Genomic DNA, 24,910 nt, shown 5'->3' on the forward strand with positions numbered 1-24,910 from the left:
GTTAATTGGCTATGCTAAATTGACACTAGTGTCAGGGGGATTAGCAAAATAAATGCACGGGGTTCAGGCCTGGATGGGATTGTGGTCAGTACAGACTCGATGGGCTGAAGAGCCTCCTTCTATACTGTAGGGATTCTATGATTCGATGAGGGTAAACACAGAAAGTTTGATTTGACCACCTTCGCGTAGGAGAGGGGGCTCACAACATAGCACCCTTGGCACTCATGGATAGAGAATGAAAGATTTGCAGGGCAGAGTGAAGAGTTATTGTTTCACTGTCCAGAATCCAGGATCAAAGTCTGCAAGCTAGTCCCATAATTGAACAGGCGCCAATTTCCCCCTTTTAAGAGATTGGATTTCCTGGGGCGGGCACATTAATCTCACGCAGTGTCAATCAGCTACACCGACCATACAGGACAAGAACAAGCCCACAACACGGCGGGCTGGAGAGCTGCTTCCGCATTGTGAGTGAACCGAGGTGTTTTGACACTGGCTGGACTTGCCTGGAGATGGGCATGGTTCTGGTGAAATGTGCTTTGCTCGACCTGACCGTTCAGTGGGTGCTCTGGGTCGCAGCAAGCATTCTGCAAACCGAGAAGTTTTATGACTTGGCGGGTTAGTGGAGGTTCTGAAACTTACAAATGGCAATAGCCGGAGGCGGGGGGTAAGGGGGGGAATGAGGATTGACTGAGAGTTCAGTTTCACGTTGTTTTGTTTTTGCCCAGTGCTTACAACATGTTCCTCCTGTCGTGTTTGGAAGGACGGCCGGGCCGTTTTAAACGTGGCTGTTACGAAACGTTGTGTAACACTTGTGCAGCAACCAAACACGAGTTATGTGTTAGATAATTCACCAACACAATGATTCTTTTCACAGTATTGGACTGATTTTGATTTATTGTTGTCACATGTATTGGGATACAGTGAAAAGTATTATTTCTTGTGCACTATGCAGACAAAGCATACCATTCATAGAGTACACAGGGCAGAAGGAAAGGAGAGGGAGCAGAATGTAGTGTTACAGTCATAGAGTGTAGAGAATGCTATAAAATGGGGAGGAAGTGAGATTTTATTTCAGGCAGGGAGTTGTGATCTGATGCTGTTGTTTGCGAGTGGGAGCAGTTTCAGTGGTACAGGGATAGCAGGATGAATAGCCTCATGATTCCACTCTCCTCCAGGAGGGTGTTGGTGATCACGGTTTTCTATTGGATTGGACCGTGGTTATGCTTGGCAAAGTACTGTAGTGGTTTGCCATTGCCTTCTGCAGTACTTTGCCAAGCATAACCACGGCCCTCAGGCAGGTTGGCAGGATTTGACAGGCTGATAATTGCTTTGTCCAGATTACAAATACACATTCTGTGGCTGTGCAGCTTTAAAGTGGGACTGCTCGTGGCCCAGACATTGCAGGTTCGTTACCTTCACACCACAAGATACTGCAATTTTATGTCGATTTTTGTTTTAATCAGTTCATCCGCCTTTTGACGTGGTGGTGGGTGAGCTGCCATCTTGAACTGCTGCAGTCCGTGTGGTGTAGGTACACCCACAGTGCTGTTAGGGAGGGAGTTCCAGGATTGTTATTGGACATCAGTCAGTCCATGTGGTGTAGGTACACCCACAGTGCTGTTAGGGAGGGAGTTCCAGGATTGTTATCGGACATCAGTCAGTCCATGTGGTGTAGGTACACCCACAGTGCTGTCAGGGAGGGAGTTCCAGGATTGTTATTGGACATCAGTCAGTCCATGTGGTGTAGGTACACCCACAGTGCTGTTAGGGAGGGAATTCCAGGATTTTGACCCAGCGACAGCGAAGGAACGGCCGATATATTTCCAAGTCAGGATGATGAGTGGCTTGGAGGGGAACTTGCAGGTGGTGGTGTCCCCAGGTAACTGCTGCCCTTGTCCTTCTAGATGGAAGTGGTGGTGGGTTTGGAAGGTGCTGTCTAAGGATCTTTGGTGAGTTGCTGCAGTGCATCTTGTAGATGGTACACACGGCTGCTACTGAGCGTCGGTGGTGGAGGGAGTGAATGTTTGTGGATGGGGGGCCAATCAAGCGGGGCTGCTTTGTCCTGGATGGTGTCGAGCTTCTTGAGTGTTGTTGGAGCTGCACCCATCTAGGCAAGTGGGGAGTATTCCATCACACTCCTGACTTGTACCTTGTAGATGGTGGACAGGCTTTGGGGAGTCAGGAGGTGAGTTACTCACCACAGTATTCCCAGCCTCTGACCTGCTCTTGTAGCCATGGTATTAATATAGAATCATAGAATCCCTACAGTGCTGAAGGAGGCCATTCAGCCCATCAACTCTGCATTGACCACAATCCCACCCAAGCCCTACCCCTGTAACATCACATATTTACCCTGCTAATTAATCCCCCTGAAACTTGGGTGGATTTAGCATGGCCAATCCACCTAACCTGCACATCTTTGGACTGTGGGAGAGCCCAGTTCAGTTTCTGGTCAGTGGTAACCCCCAGGATGATTTAGATAAGTGGTTGAAGGAAAAAGGAGAAAGGAATATGGGAAAAGAGCGGACACATGGGATTAGGATACTGCACTGAAACATGGCAGACTGGGTTGGGCTGTACACTCTGTTTTGCTGTTGCAATGTTGATGCAATAACGGACGGCATGCTGGCACAGCAGGGTTAGCACTGATGCCTCACAGCGCCAGGGGCCTGTCTGTGCGGAGTCTGCACGTTCTCCCTGTGTCTGTGTGGGTTTCCTCCAGGTGGCATGGACAGAGTGGATAGTCAGAAGCTTTTTCCCCAGGGTGGAAGAGTCAATTACTAGGGGGCACAGGTTTAAGGTGCAACGTGCAAGGTTTAAAGGAGATCATAGAAACCCTACAGTGCAGAAAGAGGCCATTCAGCCCATCGAGTCTGCACCAACCAGAATTCTACTCAGGCCCTATTCCCATAACCCTACATACTTTACCCACTAATCCCTCTAATCTACGCATCTCAGGACACTAAGGGGCAATTTTTTAAGCATGGCCAATCAACCTAACCTGCACATCTTTGGACTGTGGGAAGAAACCAGAGCATCCGGACGAAACCCACGCAGACACAGGGAGAATGTGCAAACTCCACATAGACAGTGACCTGAGCCGAGAATCGATCCCAGGTCCCTGGAGCTGTGAGTTTTTGTTTTACACAGAGGGTGGTGGGTGCCTGCAACTCGCTGCTGGGGCAGGTAGTGGAAGCAGACACGATAGTGAGTTTTAAGGGGGTCTGGACAAATACATGAATAGGATGGGAATAGAGGGATATGGTCCCGGGAAGGGTAGGGAGTTTTAGTTCAGTCGGGCAGTAGGGTCGGTGCAGGCTTGGAGGGTCGAAGGGCCTGTTCCTGTGCTGTAATTTTCTTTGTTCTATGCTCCAGTTTCCTACCACAGTCCAAAGATGTGCAGGTTAGGAGGATTGGCCATGCTAAATTGCCCCTTAGTGTCAGGGGCACCAATGAGGGTAAATGCATGGGGATAGGGTGGGATTGTGGTCAGTGCAGACGATGGGCTGAACGGCCTCCTTCTGCACTGTAGGATTCTATGATTCGAAGCACTGAAACAAATAAGGGAGCAAGTGTTACAGTGGGCATGTTGCTTGTCTTGCTTGAATCTCGAAGTATCTTTTGGCTTGTCTCTCATTTTTAAATATCTGTTTCACGTTCTGCAGGTCCATTCAGTAACATATTATTCATCTGTTTGCAGGCTCAGGGACCTTCATCATACTGACTTACCTGAGTTATAGATGGAATGGCACCAGTTACCGCAGGCAGAAAATACAGAGTGCCTTAGTAACTGTGTGGGGCCTGAGGTGAGAATTCAGCAGATGAGATTCCAGGCTGAATGCTGAGCCTGTGTCCTGTATGCTTTCTTTTGACCGGTGTTTTACCTTGGCGTAGACTTCTCTTTCCTAGACCTTTTCACACCTTCCTGTCTTCAAACTGGCACTGGCTAAGTTATGATGTGGGTATGCTGGCGTTGGACTGGCGTAAACACAGTAAAAAGTCTGACAACACCAGGTTTTAGTCCAACCGATTTATTTGATAATAGACTCACAAGCTTTCGGGGTTAGCCCCTTCGTCAGGTGAATGGAGAGCTCTGGCCAGAACTCTCCATTCACCTGACGAAGGGGCTAGCCCCGAAAGCTTGTGAGTTTACTATCAAATAAATCGGTTGGACTAAAACCTGGTGTTGTCAGACTTTTTACTGGCTAAGTTGGCAGAGGGGTGACTAGCTGCCACCTGCTGGGAGGTAAATTAGCGGCCTGCGGGCAGTGCCCAGCTTCCAACTTGATAGCCAGGTACTAGTAACTCAGCAAGTGTGGGATCAAGGGCACAAATCTGCATTTCTAACACTTCATGGTGTTGAGTATGTTTGTGCCTCATCGCCTGGGGCCTCCTGTGATTTTGTAAAAAATCTTTTAAATTGGCACGGTGGCGCAGTGGTTGGCAGTGCTGCCTTGCAGCACCAGGGACCCGGGTTCGATTCCCGGCTTGGGTCACTGTCTGTGTGGAGTTTGCACCTTCTCCCCGTGTCTGTGTGGGTTTCCTCCGGGTGCTCCGGTTTCCTCCCACAGTCCAAAGATGTGAGGGTTAGGTGCATTGGCCATGCTAAATTGACCCTAGTGTCAGGGGGATTAGCAGGGTAAATATGTGGGGTTACGGGAATAGGGCTTGAGTGGGATTGTGGTTGGTGCAGACTCGATGGGCCGAATGGCCTCCTTCTTTACTATTGATTCTATAAAATGCCATCAGAATCCCAATCAGGGATCCTGTACTTTGAGTAAGCCTTTGTTTGCCCTGAAGCGGCTCTTTCTCACAATATGGCACAGAATGAGGCCTTTTGCCCCATCTAGGCCATGCTAGCTCTTTTGCAGAGCAATCCAATTTATCCCACTCCCCTGTCCTTTCACCATATTCCTGCACTTTCTTCCCCACCCCTGTGACTATTCTTCTTCTGGGAGCTAAACGTAATGCTAAAGGGCAGTCAGCTATTCAGCCGTGGATAACATCACAATCAATCTCAATCCCTGCCCAAAAATATGCACTGTCTGCAAGGCACAAGAGCTACAAGCTTAACTGATCACCCATCTGTCTGTCTGCAGTCTGACACTTAGCTGTGTTGGCACTATTGCTGCCCTGGTTGACCAGCTCACTCAACAGAAACTGCAAGCCAAAGCTAGGGCTGCTGAATAGCTTCACCTTATCCATTTGCCAGCCAGAAACCACATTTACAAGTTAATTTGCATCAACTTATACTCCTGTAATCTTGCTGGAAGAAAAGAAGGAAGTTAAACGGAGCTGTTAAGAACATAAGAAATAGGAGCAGGAGTAGGCCATCTAGCCCTTCGAGCCTGCCCCGCCATTCAATAAGATCATGGCTGATCTGTCGTGGCTCAGTTCCACATTCCCGCCCTCTCCCCATAACCCTTAATCCCCTCTCTTATCAAAAACCCATCAAGCCGCGTCTTAAAAATATTTAGCGAGGTAGCCTCCACCACTTCAACGGGCAGAGAATTCCAGAGATTCACCACCCTTTGAGTGAAGAAGTTCCTCCTCAACTCCGTTCTAAACCGCCCCCCCTTTATCTTGAGGCTGTGCCCCCTAGTCCTACTATCCTTTCTGAGCGGGAAGAGCCTCTCCACCTCTATCCTATCCATCCCATTCATCATCTTATACGTCTCAATGAGATCTCCCCTCATTCTTCTAAACTCTAATGAGTACAAGCCTAATTTATTTAGCCTCTCCTCATAGCTCAACCCCCTCAACTCCGGTATCAGCCTAGTAAACCTCCTCTGCACTCCCTCCAAGGCCAAAATATCCTTGCGTAAGTACGGCGCCCAAAACTGCACACAGTACTCCAACTGCGGCCTCACCAATGCCCTATACAGCTGCAGCAAGACCTCCCTACTTTTATATTCAATCCCCCTCGCTATGAAGGCCAGCATCCCATTCGCCTTCCTGACCACCTGCTGCACCTGCAAGCTGGGTTTTTGCGACTCATGCACAAGGACCCCGAGGTCCCTCTGCACCGTCGCCTGCTGCAGTTTTTTGCCACGTAAGTAATAGTCCTTCCTACCATTCTTCCTACCAAAGTGGACCACCTCGCACTTGCCAACATTAAATTCCATTTGCCATTTCCTGGCCCATTCGCCCAGCCTATCTAGATCCTTCTGCAGACTCTCCACACCCTCCGCACAATTTGCCTTTCCACCAATCTTGGTGTCATCAGCAAATTTCGACACCCTACACTCGGTTCCCTCCTCCAGATCATCTATTGCTTGTGAACAGACCATCACCGAATCATAGAACCCCTACAGTGCAGAAGGAGGCCATTCAGCCCATTGAGTCAACACCAACCACAATCCCACCCTGGCCGTATTCCCATAACCCCACACGTTAACCCTGCTAATCCCCTGACACCAGGGTCAATTTAGCACGGCCCATCCATCTAACCTACACGTCTTTGGGTAGTGAGGGGCAATTTAACATGGCCAATCTACATATCGTTTGGACTGTGGGAGGAAACCGGAGCACCCGGAGGAAACCCACGCAGGAGAATGTGCAGACTCCGCACAGACAGTGACCCAAGCTGGGAATCGAACCCGGGTCCCTTGCTCTGTGAGGCAGCAGTGCTAACCTCACTGCCCCGCCCCAAATATTTCTCCTCTATGTTGCCTTTAACCAAATGCCATGAAATAGACCAGTCCTGATTTTAACTTTAAAGATGGTGGAGTGATAGAATAAATGATGACAATAAAGGGGATAAAACGTCCACTTTGAGACCAGCACCCCGTGTTTAACTGTGGCTCTCAGACGCTAAACTTCCTCCAACGGAGTCTTGCTGTGCTTCACTCTGGGCCTGGTTGGCCCTGGACTCCCTATTCAGATCATATTAGAGCTTCTGGCAAACAGTGTCGGTGCAAAACACCTCCCCCTCAGCACTCATGCTCGAGCTATAGTCAAGAGAACCGGAGACAATAGATATGGAGCACTGTGTACATCAAACAATTCTGTGACGGCTTAATAGAGAGGATTAAATGATAAAGGCAACCCAAGTGAAATGCCTAAGGCATAATTGAGTCTTTTGTTTTCAATTCCAGACTGGGTCTATTTCTGTTCTTCAGAGTGTTAAAGGAAGGCCATGATAGACGTTTCAATAGAGTTCGCACTAGCCCAAGACAATTCTTTATTTACTGGACGCTTCAAGGTCTGTGTTTTCTTTATTTAGAAAAAAAATAAATTCCTTGACAGTATATTTTTCCCCTTCATCTGTCTTGGAATCGCCTTCTCGTTCTAACGTGGCAGGCAGCACCAGGCCACCAAAGGGAACTATCTGAACCCCACAACCACCCCTGCCCAAGGTATTTTGGAAAGTGAAGGGTAGTGCAGAAACTGTAGACTCTACACACTGCGACCAATTCAGCAGAAACTTCTTATTTAAGAGCAGACTTTCTCCCCAGTAAAAAGGGAACCACACCAGGAGGAATGCGGAAGGCATGCTTTTTTACCTTCCTTACACTGGGGATGTACCATGCAGTTGGTGCTTGCAGAGCAGGGCAGCACAGTGGTTAGCACTGCTGCCTCTCAGCGCCAGGGACCTGGGTTCAATTCTGGCCGCGGGTGACTGTCTATGTGGAAACTGCACATTCTCCCTGTGTCTGCATGGGTTTCCTCCCACAGTCCAAAGATGTGCAGGTTAGGTGGATTGACCATGCTAAATTGCCCCTTAGTGTCCAAAGATGTGTAGGTTAGGTGGATTGGCCATGCTAAATTGTCCCTTAGTGTCCAAAGATGTGTAGGTTAGGTGGATTGGCCATGCTAAATTGCCCCTTAACGTCCAAAGATGTGCAGGTTAGATGGATTGGCCATGCTAAAAAGTCCCTAGTGTCAGGGACATTAGCTGGGAAAATATGTGGAGTTATGGGAATAGGGTATGGGTGGGATTGTTGTTGTTGCAGGCTCGATGGGCTGAATGGCCTCCTTCTGCACTGTAGGATTCTATGATTCTAACACCTCCAACTTGCATGCAGCTCACTTCCTTAATGTAGTGAAATGCTCCAAGGTGCCTCACTGGAACATTGTGGAACAGAATTTGTCACCAAGCTGCCTGAGGAGATATTAGAACAGGCAAGCAGAAGCTTGGTCTTTAGAGGTAGGTTTTAAGGAGCATCTTGAAGGAGGAGACTGAAGCGGAGAGGTATAGGGAAGGAATTCCAGAGCTTGGGATCTCCGTAGCTGAAGACAACATCCATCTGTGGTAGAGCGATTCAAATTGGGGATGCACAAGAGGACAGGATTGAATGAGTGCACAGACCTGAGAGCTGTGCTGGCTGCAGGAGTTTACTGAGATCGGAAGTGATAGGAAGGCCACGGAGAGATTTGAACACAAGGATAGGAATGTTAAAACTGAGGTGTTGCCAGTCTGGGAGCCGATGTGGATCACCGAGTTCAGGGGTGATAGATGAACGAGGCTTGATGTGCGTTAGGACGTGTAGAATCAGTACGGAAGGAGGCCATTTGGCCCATCGATTCTGCACCGACCACAATCCCACCCAGGCCCTATTCCTGTAACCCTACATATTTACCCTGCTAATCCCCTTGACACTAAGGGGCAATTTAGCATGGCCAATCCACCTAACCTGCACATCTTTGGAGTGTGGGAGGAAACCGGAGCACCTGGAGGAAACCCACGCCGATACGGGGAGAATGTGCAAACTATGTGGCTTGCATCCTTGGGCTAACTTAAGTCACAACAACATAGACCTTCCCTGGAGTCGATAATAAAACTGTATGAATTAATTATTTGAGGAAGAAAGTGAACAAGTACCCATAGGTTTTTCTCCCTCTCAGCACTAACAATTATTGATCCCTTGGCACTATTTCAGTGGGAGTAGGGACTTCTGATTTCTGAGCCTTTTGTCCTATAGCTAGGTGACAGAATCCCAGTTTATCACTTGATCTCACTGGTAATTTGCAGACCAGAAGTGTTGTTAAATCCAAAATGGGAGATTTAATATTGTTCCTCTCCAGAGAGGCACTATTTGTTGTTGTAGTATGCAAAAAGCATGAGTTAGTGTGCATAATACCTATGTACTACTGTGGCTGTGAACATATTGTTTACTGCTCTCCTGGGCACACTTTTGAACTTCCATAGGCAGATAAATTTATGCATGTTCCCTTCCCACAATGTCAGCATTTAAAAAAAGACTTGCAGTCTGGATCCCCATAACCATGCTAATCCCAATGATGTGGAGATGCCGGCATCAAAATCACAAAGGACTTGGGAGTCCTTGTTCAAGATTCTCTTAAGGTTAACGCGTAGGTTCAGTCGACAGTTAGGAAGGCAAATGCAATGTTAGCATTCATGTCGAGAGGGTTAGAATACAAGAGCAGGGATGTACTTCTGAGGCTGTATAAAGCTTTGGTCAGATCCCATTTGGAGTATTGTGAGCAGTCTTGGGTCCCATATCTAAGGAAGGATGTGCTGGCCTCGGAAAGGGTCCAGAGGAGGTTCACAAGAATGATCCCTGGAATGAAGAGCTTGTCGTATGAGGAATGGTTGAGGGCTCTGGGTTTGTACTTGTTGGAGTTTAGAAGGATGAAGGGGGATCTTATTGAAACTTACAGGATACTGCGAGGCCTGGATAGAGTGGACGTGGAGAGGATGTTTCCATTAGTAGGAAAAACTAGAACCAGAGGGCACAACCTCAGGCTAAAGGGACGATCCTGTAAAACAGAGATGAGGAGGAATTTCTTCAGCCAGAGAGTGGGGAATCTGTGGAACTCTTTGCTGCAGAGGAGGCCGGGTCATTGAGTGTCTTTAAGACAGAGATAGATAGGTTCTTGATTAATAAGGGGATCAGGGGTTATGGGGAAAAGGCAGGAGAATGGGGATGAGAATCATATCAGCCATGATTGAATGGCGGAGCAGACTTGATGGGCCGAGTGGCCTAATTCTGCTCCTATGTGTTTATGGTTGGACTGGGTGGACACCATAAGGAGTCTCTCATTTCATTGAAGGAGCAGTGCTCCGAAGGCTCACGATTCCAAAATAAACCTGTTGGGCTTTAACCTGGTGTTGTAAGACTTCTTGTCGTGCTAATCTCACAAGCGATGCAGTACACTGGAACAGCATTAGATGGCGCTAAAACACTACAGCTGAGTATCTGTTGACTGATAACTTGCGCCACCTTAACATGATAGTCAAGCTTTGTTCCTGCTTTCTAGCTGTTTGGATCTTCATCACACTTCTTCCAACACTAATTCTAAACACTAAGGGAAAGGACAGGCCTCTGTGTGTTCGAGACTACACTGGATGGACAATCTGGACTTTGGGATTTGCTACAGAAGCCATTGCTGACCAACAGAAATGGAATTTTAAAAGTAATCCTGATAATGTTGTAAGTGAATTTTGCTGTACTTTTTAACAATAGCATAAAATTACAGAGGGATACTGGCAGACGAAGCGAATGGCGTAACCGTGAGAGATGGATTTCAATCAAGTGTGAGGCTATTCATGTTGGACCAAAAATGGTTAGATCCGAGTACTTTCGAGATGGTATTAAAGTTTAAAGTTTATTTATTAGTGTCACAAGTAGGCTTATATTAACGCTGCAATGAAGTTACTGTGAAAATCCCCTAGTCACCACACTCCTGTTCAGGTACACTGAGGGAGAATTTAGCACCTAACCAGCACGTCTTTCTGACTGTGGGAGGAAACTGGAGCACCCGGAGAAAACCCACGCAGACACAGGGAGAACATGCAAGCTCCACATATACTGGCTGGAGATAAATGTTGCAATTCTTCCCTTTTGTTTTAGAACTTTATTTATTCATGGGACATGGGTGTTGCTGGCTGGGCCAGCATTTGAGAAGGTGATGATGAGCTGCTTTCTTGAATCACTGCAGTCCATGTGGTGTAGGTACACCCACAGTGCTGTTAGGGAGGGAGTTCCAGGATTGTTATTGGACATCAGTCAGTCCATGTGGTGTAGGTACACCCACAGTGCTGTTAGGGAGGGAGTTCCAGGATTGTTATTGGACATCAGTCAGTCCATGTGGTGTAGGTACACCCACAGTGCTGTTAGGGAGGGAGTTCCAGGATTGTTATTGGACATCAGTCAGTCCATGTGGTGTAGGTACACCCACAGTGCTGTTAGGGAGGGAGTTCCAGGATTGTTATTGGACATCAGTCAGTCCATGTGGTGTAGGTACACCCACAGTGCTGTTAGGGAGGGAGTTCCAGGATTGTTATTGGACATCAGTCAGTCTATGTGGTGTAGGTACACCCACAGTGCTGTTAAGGAGGGAATTCCAAAATTTTGTGAAGGAATGGCGATATATTTTCAGGTCAGGATGGTGAGTGAGTTGGAGGGGAACTTGCAGGTGGTGGTGTTCCCAGGTATCTGCTGCCTTTGTCCTTTAGATGGAAGTGGGCCTGGGTTTGGAAGGTGCTGTCTAAGGACCCTTGGTAAGTTGCTGCAGTAGATGGTCGCATTATTACCAGTGTGCGTCAGTGATGGTGGGATTGAAGGTTTGTGGATGGGGTGCCTATCAAGCGAGCTGCTTTGACCTGGATGGTGTCAAGCCTGAGTATTGAGTGACTCACCTGATGAAGGGGCAGCGCTATGAGAGCTTATGCTATCAAATAAACCTGTTAGAACATAGAACAGTACAGGCCCTTCGGCCCTCGATGTTGTGCCAAGCTATGTCCAAACCCAAGATCAAGCTATCCCACTCCCTATCATTCTGGTGTGCTCCATGTGCCTATCCAATAACCGCTTGAAAGTTCCTAAAGTGTCCGACTCCACTATCACAGCAGGCAGTGCATTCCACACCCCAACCACTCTCTAAGAACCTACCTCGGACATCTCTCCTATATCTCCCACCATGAACCTTATAGTTATGCCCCCTAGTAACAGCTACATCCACCCGAGGAAATAATCTCTACACGTCCACTCTATCAATCCCCCTCATCATCTTATAAACCTCTATTAAGTCGCCTCTCATCCTCCTCCGCTCCAAAGAGAAAAGCCCCAGCTCCCTCAACCTTTCCTCATAAGACCTACCCTCCAAACCAGGCAGCATCCTGGGAAATCTCCTCTGCACTCTCTCCAATGCTTCCACATCCTTCTTATAGTGAGGTGACCAGAACTGAACACAATATTCCAAATGTGGTCTCACCAAGGTCCTGTATAGTTGCAGCATAACCCCACAACCCTTAAACTCAAACCCCCTGTTAATAAACACTAACACACTATAAATCTTCTTCATGGCTCTATCCACTTGAGTGGCAACCTTCAGAGATCTGTGGATATGAACCCCAAGATCTCTCTGTTCCTCCACATTCCTTAGAACCCTGCCGTTGACCCTGTAATCCGCATTCAAGTTTGTTCTACCAAAATGAATCACCTTGCACTTATCAGGGTTAAACTCCATCTGCCACTTTTCGGCCCAGCTCTGCATCCTATCAATGTCTCTTTGCAGCCTACAAGAGCCCTCCACCTCATCCACTACGCCACCAATCTTGGTGTCATCAGCAAATTTACTGACCCCTCTTCCAAGTCATTGATAAAAATCACAAATAGCAGAGGACCCAGCACTGATCCCTGTGGTACACAGCTGGTAACACAGCTGGCCTCCAGTCTGAAAATTTTCCATCCACCACCACCCTCTGTCTTCTGTGAGATACAGTAAGAAGTCTCACAAGATCAGGTTAAAGTCCAACAGGTTTATTTGGTAACTAATGCCACTAGCTTTTGGAGCGCTGCTCCTTCGTCAGGTGAGTGGGGAGTTCTGATCACAAATTGGGCATATAAAGACACAAACTCAATTTACAGAATACTGATTAGAATGCGAGTTTTTACAGCTAATCAAGTCTTAAAGGTACAGACAATGTGAGTGGAGAGAGGGTTAAGCACAGGTTAGAGATGTGTATTGTCTCCAGATAGATAGTAAGTCAGATGTTGTAAGCTCAGGCAAGTCATGGGGGTTACAGATAGTGTGACATGAACCCAAGATCCCGGTTGAGGCCGTCCTCGTGTGTGTGGAACTTGGCTATCGGTCTCTGCTCAGTCCCTGAAGGTCCGGATCAAAGGTCTTCATCAGAGTGTTGAGTTGACGGGTGTATTCTTTGGTTGGATCTGCGGATAACTGCCAGTTACTTATCCAATTGGCCAAATTTCCCTCTGTCCCACACCTCCTTACTTTCTTCATGAGCCAACCATGGGGAACCTTATCAAACACCTTACTAAAACCCATATTTATGACATCAACTACTCTACCTTCATCCACACACTTAGTTACCTTCACAAAGAATTCAATCAGATTTGTGAGGCAAGACTTACCCTTCACGAATCCGTGTTGACTATCCCAGATTAAGCTGCATCTTCCCAAATGGTCATAAATCCTATCCCTTTTCCATTGGACTTTAACCTGGTGTTGTGATATTTTAGTATTAAACTTCGGTTTCTGGAGTGTGGCGACTAGGGGAATTTCACAGTAACTTTATTGCAGTGTTATGTGATCCTTACTTGTGACACTAATAAATAAGCTTTAAGGAACAGTAGGAGTTAACTTATCTTATCCAATGTGAAACACTAATAGAGATTCAGGCAATTTATTAATTGTGCATGCAAAGTTCCAAACCTGCATGTTTTCTCATCCACTTTTTGAAATCTCTCTCATCATAAATGGTAGAGATTGAAGCAGAGATTCCTCATTTCATTAGCCTGGGATTGGCGTTGTATTCATTAGCTGCCTTACAGGACACAGTAGCTTTAAGGTCTTTGCACATAAAAATAGTCATCCCCAACTTGTGTTCTGGTTCAGCGTGGCGGGGGTTAATGGAGAAGACAGACAAGTGGACACGCTCTTGTGGGATTTCACAATGTTGCCATTTTGTATTTCAAACAGGGCAAATTCATTCAAACTGGACTCTGGGCTTACAGTCGCCACCCAAACTATCTGGGAGAAATACTGCAGTGGACTGGGCTGTTCATCTCTGCTTCTTCTGTAATGGAGGGGCTGGATTACGTTAGTGTGCTCTCGCCAGTGTTTGTGTGGTATTTGCTTACCCGTGTCAGTGGAATCCCGATACTAGAAAAGCAAGCAATGTCAAGGTGGGGACATGATCCCGCTTACCTTAAATACATCAAAAACACTCCAGCTCTATGGCCATTTAAATTTTAATACAATTTTCCCTCCCTCCTCCATGTTCCACACTGAATAAGAAAGCTGCAGGTAGAACTGGAGGAGTGATCTTTCACAAGCTTCAGGCTGTCATTTCACAGTAAACAGATATTCCACTCGTTTAGCTGGTGTTTCTTTGATTAGATTTATTATTGTCACATGTATTGGGGATACAGTAAAAAGTATTGTTTCTTGCACGCTATACAGACAAAGCATACTGTTCATAAAGAAGGAAAGGAGAGGGTGCAGAATATAATGTTAGTCATAGCTAGGGGGTAGAGAAAGGCCAACTTAATATTTGATTTATTGTCGTATGTATTACTATACAGTAAAATTTATTGTTTCTTACGCATTATATAAAGCATACCGTTCATAGCAAAGGAAAGGAGAGGGTGCAGAATGTAGTGTTACAGTCATAGCTAGGGTGTAGAGAAAGATCGACTTAATGTGAGGTAGGTCCATTCAAAAGTCTGACCGCAGCAGGGAAGAAGCTGTTCTTGAGTCAGTCGGTACGTGACCTCAGACTTTTGTGTCTTTTTCCCGACGGAAGAAGGTGGAAGAGAGAACGTTCGGGGTGTGTGGGGTCCTAGGTTATGCTGGCTGCCTTGCCGAGGCAGTGGGAAATATGGATGGGAGGCTGGTATTATCAGGTAAGATATTTGGATTTTGTATCATGGTTACATTTCATTTTGTAACCTTGGTGGGAGGAGCATTACAATGATGACTGTAATCATGGGAGGTGAGCAGTTTAGGACAGAACCTTGTGATAGCATCCATGCTTCAAGTACCAGGATGGCAGAGGGCCCAGAACTAGCTCTCAAATCTGAAGCAAAAGGTAATGTGCACCAGTCTTATAATGAGAAAAAGGCATTTAATTCTTGCATTAGAGTAGGTTCTGTTAAAGGCCAGGGGATGTTGTTGATCTTTAAATTCAATTCAGCCAAGATTATGTTCTCTGACACAGTGTAAACCCTACACTTATCGACTGCATTGCTGAAAGAAATCAGCATTTAATTGGAAACGCCACTGTGACAAATATTCATTCCATTTGAAACTCATGTTTTGAAAATGGTATATGTAAGTTAAAAGGCTCACTTAAAATTTAGGAGCTGTTCAACATAGGTCTGAACATAAACCCCATTGTGGTGTTATTCTATGGCTGGCTATGTATTAAGTCTGACAACACCAGGTTTTAGTCCAACCGATTTATTTGATAATAGACTCACAAGCTTTCGAGGTTAGTCCCTTCGCCAGGTGAATTCACCTGACGAAGGGACTAACCCCAAAAGCTTGTGAGTATATTATCAAATAAATCGGTTGGACTAAAACCTGGTGTTGTCAGACTTTTTACTGTGTTTACGCCAGTCCAATGCTGGCATACCCACATCACGGCTACGTATTGGGCAGAGATTACTTACATGGCATGTAGGAGAGCTCCACCATACTCCATGTAAATCTTTAAATGCAGCTTATGCATCTCAGGGTAACCATGTCTATAATGTTGCTCATCTACGCCTCCACTTGCGTGGGAGAATCACTTCGTGCTGAGATATAGTTCCACACTCGGTACGTACACTGTCATATGGGTGGCACAGTGGTTAGCACTGCTGCGTCATGGTGCCAGGGACCTGGGTTCAGTTCCCAGCTTGGGTCACTTTCTGTGTGAAGTCTGCACATTCTCCCCATGTCTGTGGGTTTCCTCCAGGTGCTCTGGTTTCCTCCCACACTCCAAAAATGTGCGGGTTAGGTTGATTGGCCTTACAAAATTGACCCTAGTGTCAGGGGATTAACAGGGAAATATGTGGGGTTAGGGGAATGGGGCCTGGTGGGATTGTGGTCAGTGCAGACACGATAGGCCGAATGGCCTCATTCTGCGCTGTAAGGATTCTCATGTTTCTACCTCAACACCATGCCAGTTTTCCACAGTAGACTCAACGCAAGTGATGACAGGATAATTGATCTGGCCTGCAAGAAGCTGCAATACAGCTGTACCTCACTTTAATTTCTCAGCAGTAAAGCAGCCTAATTTTCTCTCTGTAACGAAGGGACCCTGTTATCAACAGTAGCGCTGGCTAGCTGAGCAGAGATGATCGATCCAACCCATAACCTTCCTCATTTCTGTGGTTCAGGACTGCATAGTGAATGATGCATTTACTCATTGAGTCATCATAACAGGCCCTTCGGCCCAACTTGTCTATGCTGCCCATTAAAACCCCAAAGCTAGTCCCAGTTGCTCACATTTGGGTAATATCCCTCTATACCGAACTAACTGTCTAAATGCTTTTTGAAAGACAAAACTGTACCCGTCTCTACTACTGCCTCTGGCATCTCATTCCAGATACTCACCACCCTCTTAAAAAAAAGTTGCCCTTCTGGACCCTTTTGTATCTCTCCCCTCTCACCTTAAACCTATGTCCTCTAGTTTTAGACTCCCCAACCTTTGGGAAAAGATATTGACTGTCTAACTGATCTGCGCCCCTCATTATTTTATCAACCTCTATAAGATCACCCCCATCAGCCTCCTATGCTCCAGGGGGAAAAAAAAAAATCCTAGTCTATCCAGCGTCTCCTTATAACTCAATCCATCAGGTCCTGGTAGCATCCTAGTAAATTGTTTGTAATCTTTTTAGTTTGATATCCTTTTGCCAATAGGGTGATCAGAACTGTACACAGTATTCCAAGTGTGTATGTATCAATGTCTTGTACAACTTTAACAAGACATCCTAACTCCTGTATTCAACGTTCTGACCAATAAAACCAAGCATGCCAAATGCTGCTTTCACCACTCTGTCCACCTGTGACTCCACTTTCGAGGAGCTGTGAACACATACCTTATGTTAATAGCTCAGTGCCGCTCAGATATTTAGGCCACTTCTTAAACATCAAGTGATTTGCAGTGGTGATTTTCTATACGCTCTGCTGCAAAAGTTCTGTGAAACGTGAGTGCACACTATCCAATTATTATATTTGCTTTGCACATTTACTAACTTTGATCTCCCTCTTTTAAGCATGGTAAGATTGTAACTGAATCTATGCAATGTGCTTGGGGTTAGGAGCAGGTAGGCATGTCATTTTTTGTAATTTAGCAGTTTAAGGGGAATAAGCAGACCAAAGTCTAGTTCACTACAGCCCTCCCACTTTTAGAAAATGAGAAAAGATCAATAATTATCCCTATTGTAAGAGATTACACTCAAATGCTGCCATTATCTGCATTCACACGTAAACCACAAGCTGCTTATACTGCAATCCTATATATTTAGCTTTTCCTACTGCTTTTGTTCTTTGAGTTTATCAACAAAGCTTGTGACAACCATTGTTCAAGAGGTCTTATGTTTTAAAGCAGTTAAACTTCATTTGTGGTAAGTGGGGTGGTTCATTTATAATGGATTAGTAAGACAACTTAACTCCTTGGGAACTAAGAATCCAAATTGGTTGGGGGAGCACAGGAATTGAGGTACAGATTTACAAATCACTAAATGATTTTATTAATAATCATGCAAGTAAACAAAAAAATGCAAACAAAGCCCCACGAGTACATTTCTGGTTTCAATATTGAAAAAGGATGAGGCACTGGAGAAGGTGCAAAGATTTACAAGGATATGAGATCTGCAATGCTATGGCTGATCCTAATGGAAGGGGTTGGGTCCCTATAAGCATGAAAATATCAAAACATTTTTTAAAAAAATGGTGAAACAAAAAACCTTTCTTGAAACAAAGAAGGTGGCTGCAATTAACCATTAAATTTGTCATGTTACTAGCTCAAGCCTCTGGTCTTTGGACAATTTTAACATTGGATCTTGAGCCCACACTGTCTGTGTCCCCATCTACAATTCTGTGCACAAAGTGTGGCCAAAAACAGGAAGTTGCTAATTTCCCTCAAGTGTAGTGAGCTGCTTTCTCGAATTGCTGCAGTGTGTGGCGTAGGTACACCCCACAGTGCTCTTAGGAAAGGAGTTCCAAGTCAGGATGGAGAGAGAGAGTGTCAGCAAGAAGACAAGTGTTTAAAAAAAAACCACAAAACTAGAAAAATTGATCACTGCACTCATTTATCTGAAACTGTTGATACATCAGATCATGCACTTACACAAGTACAGTGAAAACTACAGAAAACATTGCTATTTATGATGGTATTCAATTTTAAGTATCAATAAAGTTTCAGCAATCCCTCAATTTGATACTTGAGATGTATCCTTCAAATGGTTGCAAGTACTTTAGAGACTACGATTCTAACACAACTTGTACAGTATCCTGGGGGTTTCAGTTTTGAGAAGCATGAAAACAAGGCTGCATTATTGACCATTTGCAGTTTTCACTTGGATTTAACTTTTCAGATCTGCGAAGTACTGAAGAAAGTAGGTTTTACTGCAGCTCTGCAACAGATTGTTGATGAAGCAAGGATTTTACAGCTAAAAGCAAATCTTTGGTACAGGCCTTTTATAATGGGTACCCCTCAAATGACTAAAATGAATATTTTAAAAAAATGTCTAAAAGCTACATTTAGATTACATAATCCATAGTTAGAATCTAGTCTGCATTACATACAATATACATGCTTCTATTTTTGGTAGCAATTTTCTATTTGGGATATCTGTATTGAATAAATTCAACAACTGCAGAATTATATTAATGCATATTGCAAGTCAGAACCGAGGCAACCACTTGGCATCCATCTATGCCAATCTAATTTTACACTCCCAAAAAAAAAAATCAAGTTACAACATACACACATGCCAGATTAAACATTATTAAAATGAAAACATTTCAATTTTTTTTAAGAAATAGAAGTTTCTAGTTAGCAATGGGTTCGAAAGCAAATATCAATTCAGTTTGTTCAAATGCCTACGTTCCAACAAAAATCAAGTAGTATATAAATTATAATTGTATGGATTTTGCAATGAAACTTACTGAAAGGGCCACAGTAATCCCAAATTTGAAGAGTTCATGCCCTCTCCTTTGCCATGACAAAATAGTTAAACTCTTCAGTACTGTAAAACCAGATTCTCTTTCATAATTGTTGTATCCAGGTAGCATACACCTTGTACCAAAAAATGCTACTGGCGATTCGAATGATTGGACAGCTACTGGTGTCAAAAGCTGCGGCTTTGTAGCAATGACAAATAGGTTTAACACAAGATAAAAAACTGCCAGTTGGGTTAAAAGCTGGCAGAAGTCAGGCTGTGCCTATAATGAATAGAAACTATGTGGGCAAAAAACTCATTCCATGGCATTTTCGCTTTGTGGTAGACTCCCAATAAAGCATGGAGGGAAGCAAGAGAATTAACATACAAGTCACTAGAGGGGAACTGCTAACAGTACAAAATTGCCACATACAGGGTATTCCTTGTAACCTCCAAAAGTGGCAAGAAATTTAAGCAAAACAAAACGCTTAGATCTTTGATACAAGTTCACAAAAGGCAGAGAATTATGAAAATCAAAACGCCAATTAACACTAGGATAGAAATTGGTCAGCAGGATGGATCAGATAATTGTTGGATTATAGCAGTTTTCCTGAATATATTTCCCATTCTGTCGTAACAGATCTCACAACCTGAGACATTGTAAAACAATCTTTTACTTTTGGGCTTCTTAGTGTTTTCCGAGGCGGGCATCAATGGCTTTCTAAACCATTTGCTAGTCCAAAGGTTACAAAATTCAATACAGCCTCCCCATCATAATGGTAAGCCATGGTATTACAAACTGGAATATAGAAGTTACTCACTTAAAAACAGGCTCACATTTAAAAAACGTACCATCACTAATAAACAGACATCCACTACATTATATTCAAAGATTAGACTAGTGATTATACATTAATGTCTAATGTAGGTACAAAAACTGCTGTATTAGGATTGCTGTATTATGCAGAGGATAATACTAAGAAAACTGCTGTTCACACAAGTAGTTGGTTCAATGTGAAGTTCCAAGGAATTGGACTTTGATTTTTGGTTAATTTGTGATCACTTCAGTAATGGGGAGGCAAAGAAGTTTCCAGTTCGATTGAAATTCATTGACTGCTTGCCCTTGCTTCCAAACCTGCAAAATATTCGGAGTATTAAAATCAAGGAAAGGGATTTTGTGCAATTGTTTACTGTTCTCTGCATCAGATTTCAAGGTTATAGATTTGTATCACAGTGGAATCCCACCCTAAAGGCAAAGGCACCAAGCAAGTTATGGAACTGAACAAACAACAATGTCACTTCAACCTAATCAAGCAATTTAGGTACATGCAGAACTTCCAATGTCACGCACACTGATTTGGAACACAGTTTGAAAATAGTTTAGTTACAAAATATTACCCAAGAAATCAGAGATCCTCAGGAGAGAAAACATTTCCAAGTCCTTGGCTTTGGATGACTTATACTAAGGCAGTGCTCAAACTTGTTACAGTGAAGGGACAGTGGCTCACATGTGGCGTTTATCAGGTGCAAGGTGGGGGTGACAAACAAGAAATCACGGAGTGGGTGGGGGCTGATCATGCAGCAGCCAATGAATTGGACAACAGGTTACCCACGCATCTATCTTTTCAGAGTAGATGGGGGTGGTGAAAGGAGGAAAGACAGGCTGTTAACAGGTAAAATTGCTAAAACCACCTCTCACCATTATTCTAGATACCAGAGCCTGGATGTTATGCTTTGTTAGCTTGTGTGCAACTGTTGAGCAGGTTCTCTCCACCAGATCATTCAAAAAGACCACACATTTCACCACAGGAAATGGAACTGCACAGGACATTATTCAACACATTGTGTACAAGAGTGGGACAAAACAAGTTTATTCACAAAATAAAGCAGCGCTGTTTACAGGAAGACAGAGGTCAGAATTGCCAGACTGTGGAACGCTGAGTGAAGAAGGGAGAGAGACAGAGCGCGCATAAGTCAACCTCAACTACTTTGAAGCAGCAATATCAGAGATGGAGAAACAAGTCAATCCCAAGAGATCCAGTAGGGAAGGAATAAATGGGAAAAAACCAAAATACAAAACTGGCACATGTAACATGGCCATTAAACAGTATCTTCCAACTAGCATTCCTCACACCTGATTTGAGACTGCAGGAGCAGAGAGATACTTACTTGGGAGTGGTCTTGGTCAGACTGGATTTGACTCGTGCTGATAAGGAGCTAGATGAGGGGGTCTTACCAATTATTTGATGTTCCGGTGTGGTAAGTGGCCCAAGCATGCTCACTAGGGGAAAGAATTAGGAATTAGATAAAAACTGAAATCCACAATGTAATTTACAGCCAGACATTTATGGAGTTCATGTTTATTTTTTTCCACAGATCAGTTTTTTCAGGTTTGCACTAACATGGAGGTGCTCTGTGTGTCCTGGAGCAGCTCCGTTTGAAGGTAGATCTGTACTTTGTACCAGGTTTGACCCAGGAGATCTGCAGTGCCTGCACACAGAACAGCACCCAGACTAACCAACCCTTGCCCTAATCCAGACAAAGGACAACCTGTATTCAGAGTAATAGCTTCAAGATAAGTGGTCCCTGCTATCACGCACATCATTTTGTATTAATTTCAGATGGTTAGTGAAAACCTAGAAACTTGAGTTTTTAAAAAAATGAAATAAAATCTGGAACTACTGCACTGTACCAATTTGGCAACATCAAAATATGGATGAATATTTTCTCCACAAAATATTCCTTCTCTAGCAATGAAAGGTGATAGGTGTAACTGGTTACTTTGAAGAGACACTACATTGAATGTGAAGTGCCATTTTCCATTTATTTTCCTACCTTTGGACACATTTTGCAATAGGACATCAAATTGCTTGCCAACTTATGTGAACGCATGCATTTAACAATTCTACTAATTCACTTAGTAGGTGAGCTGTTGATTTTGGAATTACCGTGATGAAACAGGACAGAATATTTAAACAGCAGTTCACACAGAGCAAAAAAATTCAAGATTCAAAACCAAGACTTATTCTTGGTGAGTGAGTGCATCTGTTACTTAGAGTATTAGTGTGGCACAGATGTTCAATAATCAAACCTATGCACTTCAAATCACAGTAATCGGACATGGCTCACTGAAAGTAGTACGTTAAAAAAAAAAACTGACACTTAGTCAGAGGCTGTGATTTAAATTAACAGATCAGTCTACCACTGATCAACCTCAAAGCTTTCTCATTGCTTGGATACCATCAGAACTGCTGTTGATCTATGGTTATATGACAAAGGACCGTTAAAAGTTAAAATGGATAATGACATACGAGGAAGCAAGATACATGCCCTTTTGCATTTATAATGTGGGGTATCTCGTCTCAAATTTTTAGTAAGGAAGCAATGCTTCGATCTTCCTTCCTAGAGGAATCGGATTCACCACTGGTTCTTCAATTGGTTGAAAGTGGTAAAAGAATGGTAACTCACTGTTGAAAAATACTGGCATTAATAGAGTAGCTTGTCACATTTCAAAACCATCCTGAAGTACTTTATAGTAATTACGTTGACATGCAGTCACAGAAGTTGGCAAACAGAGCATCCATTTTGTACTCAGCAAGATCGCACAATAATAGTGAGGTGAATAGTGACGTTGGTTGAGGAAGGAATGTTGGCCAGGAGAACCAACTCAGCAGAGCATTGTGAGGGCTCAGTTTAATGTCTCAATTGAAATATTGGTACAATACTGTAATGTCAAAGATGTGCTCAAGTCACGCAGTGAGTCTTCACCTTGACCCCCTGATAAAGAACGTCTTTCTAGCTAGGCTGAATTAAGTGGTCTAAGGCTTTTGTTTGCTCATGAAAAGGTCCATACCATGAATGATTTTGAACCATCACAAAGTATACTCAAAATGTATAGCTTCAAACAAGTCAATGTCATTTTATCCATTTTGATAACCACAAGGTGTTACCTTTCACTTCAGGAGTGCTGTAGGCATTAGAATTTTCAATGATATGATTAGGGTGGACATTTTCCTGCTCCACCATTGTAAACTGGCTCCAGTATTCCACTGGCAAAGACAGTAAACGTTCAACAACCTACCAGAAAAAGAGAAGCTTTTAGATAAGTTTAATTCTAAAACAAAATGCACAAAGACTGCTTTGCTTACTAAATGATGTGAGAACTCTCCATTCACCTGATGAAGAGGGAAACCTTGAAAGCTTGTGAGTATTATCAAATAAATCGGTTGGACTAAAACCTGGTGTTGTCAGACTTTTTACGTTGCTTACTAAACACAGAATGGGTGACCATTTTGTGGAACATCTTCACTCAGCCTACAAACATACAATCAACCTTCCTGTTGCTTGCCATTTCAACTCAGCACCCTGCTCTCATACCCACATGTCCGTCCTTGGCCTGCTGCAACGCTCCAGTGAAACCCAACACAAACCGGAGGAGCAGAATCTCATCTTCCGATTAAACGTATTATAGCCCTCGGGATTCAACAACGTGATTTTTCTTCTCCATTTTAGATTCCTTTTCTAAAAAAGATACATCCCAAACATTTTTTGTCCCAATGCAAACCCCCACACCCCTGGCCATCTGCCACTCGTTTTTAAGTTTTGCCCTTTTTTGTTACAATCTCTCCTAGTAACTGCTTCTTATGGCACGAAGCACATAATGCCAATATCAGGTCAGATGGAATTCTGAAGGGAGCACCAGAAATCCTCTTAGTCTTGTGCTTTCTGGGAGAACTACCAAACTTCATCCTAATGCATACTGCATCAGTGAGTGCATATTTATAGTGCACACTTAAAGCTTTAACTAAGAGTGGCACAGTGGCTAGCACTGTTGCCTCACAGCACCAGGGATCCGGATTCGATTCCCAGTTTGGGACACTGTCTGTTCTCCTTGCGACTGCGTGGGTTTCCCACGGGTACTCTGGTTTCCTCCCACGTAGAATATAACAGTGCAGTACAGGGCCTTCGGCCCTCTATGGTTTCACAGGTTGGTGCAACAATCTAATCTAAAGCCCATCTAACCTACACTATTCCAAAATCATCCAATTAAGGGTCAAAACTCACCTCCTCTTACACAAATAAGCAGATATGTACCCTCTACCTGAGAGGACAGATAGAGTGTCAGCTTAACAAGTTATCACAGTCCAAAGATGTACAGGTTAGGTGGATTGGCCATGCTAAATTGCCCCTTAGTGTTAGGGAGACTAGCTAGGATAAACGTGTGGGGTTAGGGTCTGGGTGGGATCGTGGTCAGTGCATACTCAATGGGCTGAATGGCCTCCTTCTGCACTGTAGAATTCCAAGATTCGAGAAACTTTGCTCATCACATGGGAGCACAAACCAAAATAAAAAGTTAACGTTAAAATGGCCAATTTGATATTTCTCGCCTTCCTCCGTTGTGGAAAGACAAGGCACATGAAACAGCTCAGTTACATACCTTTGGTTGCAGCTTGGTTTCCTGCAGCATTAACATGGGGGCTGGATCAGGCGTGGAGTAACCCACAATTGTAGGGCCAAAGACCTTGCTAAGGTTATTTATGTCCATCTTGCAGTTTGGGCTATTAGCCACTCTAAGAGAGTGAGGAATAACATTAGCTCAGAACTTTATCAAATGTAGCCAACTTTTGGTTCACTTGAACAATACAATAAAACACATATAATGTCAAATCATAATTTTAATGAATCATATAGGCAGCTAAATGATGCACTGGCCACATTAAACACTGATGAAGCAATAAAATTCAACCAAAAAGTCTTTAAAATGTTTGCAGTTAAAAATTAGGAGAACATATTGTTTGAATATTTAGGTGAAATGAAGCACTTCC

At 44.1% G+C, this 24,910-nt stretch overlaps 2 protein-coding genes across 4 annotated transcripts in view; one reads left to right on the top strand and one right to left on the bottom strand.

The window, feature by feature from the left end:
* The first annotated feature begins 470 nt into the window (after positions 1 to 470).
* Positions 471 to 15,322, top strand: LOC145361938 (uncharacterized). The gene is made up of 5 exons (XM_080217925.1): positions 471 to 615; positions 3,701 to 3,806; positions 7,098 to 7,204; positions 10,225 to 10,397; positions 13,912 to 15,322. The coding sequence occupies exons 1-5, from the start codon at positions 510 to 512 to the stop codon at positions 14,185 to 14,187; spliced, it is 768 nt and encodes a 255-aa protein (XP_080074051.1). The 5' UTR covers positions 471 to 509; the 3' UTR covers positions 14,188 to 15,322.
* Positions 15,323 to 18,216: 2,894 nt separating this feature from the next.
* Positions 18,217 to 24,910, bottom strand: part of racgap1 (Rac GTPase activating protein 1) — a 31,767-nt gene continuing 25,073 nt past the window's right edge. For all 3 annotated transcript variants that reach the window (XM_080217845.1, XM_080217846.1, XM_080217847.1), the window contains exons 14-17: positions 24,523 to 24,655; positions 23,036 to 23,162; positions 21,255 to 21,366; positions 18,217 to 20,220 (exon numbers count right to left, since the gene is read on the bottom strand). In XM_080217845.1, the coding sequence (XP_080073971.1) occupies positions 20,145 to 20,220; positions 21,255 to 21,366; positions 23,036 to 23,162; positions 24,523 to 24,655 (448 nt within the window). In that variant the 3' untranslated portion in view covers positions 18,217 to 20,144. The remainder of the gene's footprint in view (positions 20,221 to 21,254; positions 21,367 to 23,035; positions 23,163 to 24,522; positions 24,656 to 24,910) is intronic.

The sequence above is a fragment of the Carcharhinus amblyrhynchos genome, chromosome X (assembly GCF_965287045.1).
Source record: "Carcharhinus amblyrhynchos chromosome X, sCarAmb.v2.hapA, whole genome shotgun sequence".
Classification (NCBI taxonomy): Eukaryota; Metazoa; Chordata; class Chondrichthyes; order Carcharhiniformes; family Carcharhinidae; genus Carcharhinus; species Carcharhinus amblyrhynchos.

What these genes read in the sequence shown, in the direction of transcription:
- LOC145361938 (XM_080217925.1), top strand. Translation starts at nt 510, where the DNA reads ATGGGCATGGTTCTGGTGAAATGTGCTTTGCTCGACCTGACCGTTCAG. An exon ending in GTAACTGTGTGGGGCCTGAG is followed by an intron (nt 3,807 to 7,097) that starts GTGAGAATTCAG and finishes TTTCAATTCCAG; the next exon opens with ACTGGGTCTATTTCTGTTCT. An exon ending in TATTTACTGGACGCTTCAAG is followed by an intron (nt 7,205 to 10,224) that starts GTCTGTGTTTTC and finishes CCTGCTTTCTAG; the next exon opens with CTGTTTGGATCTTCATCACA.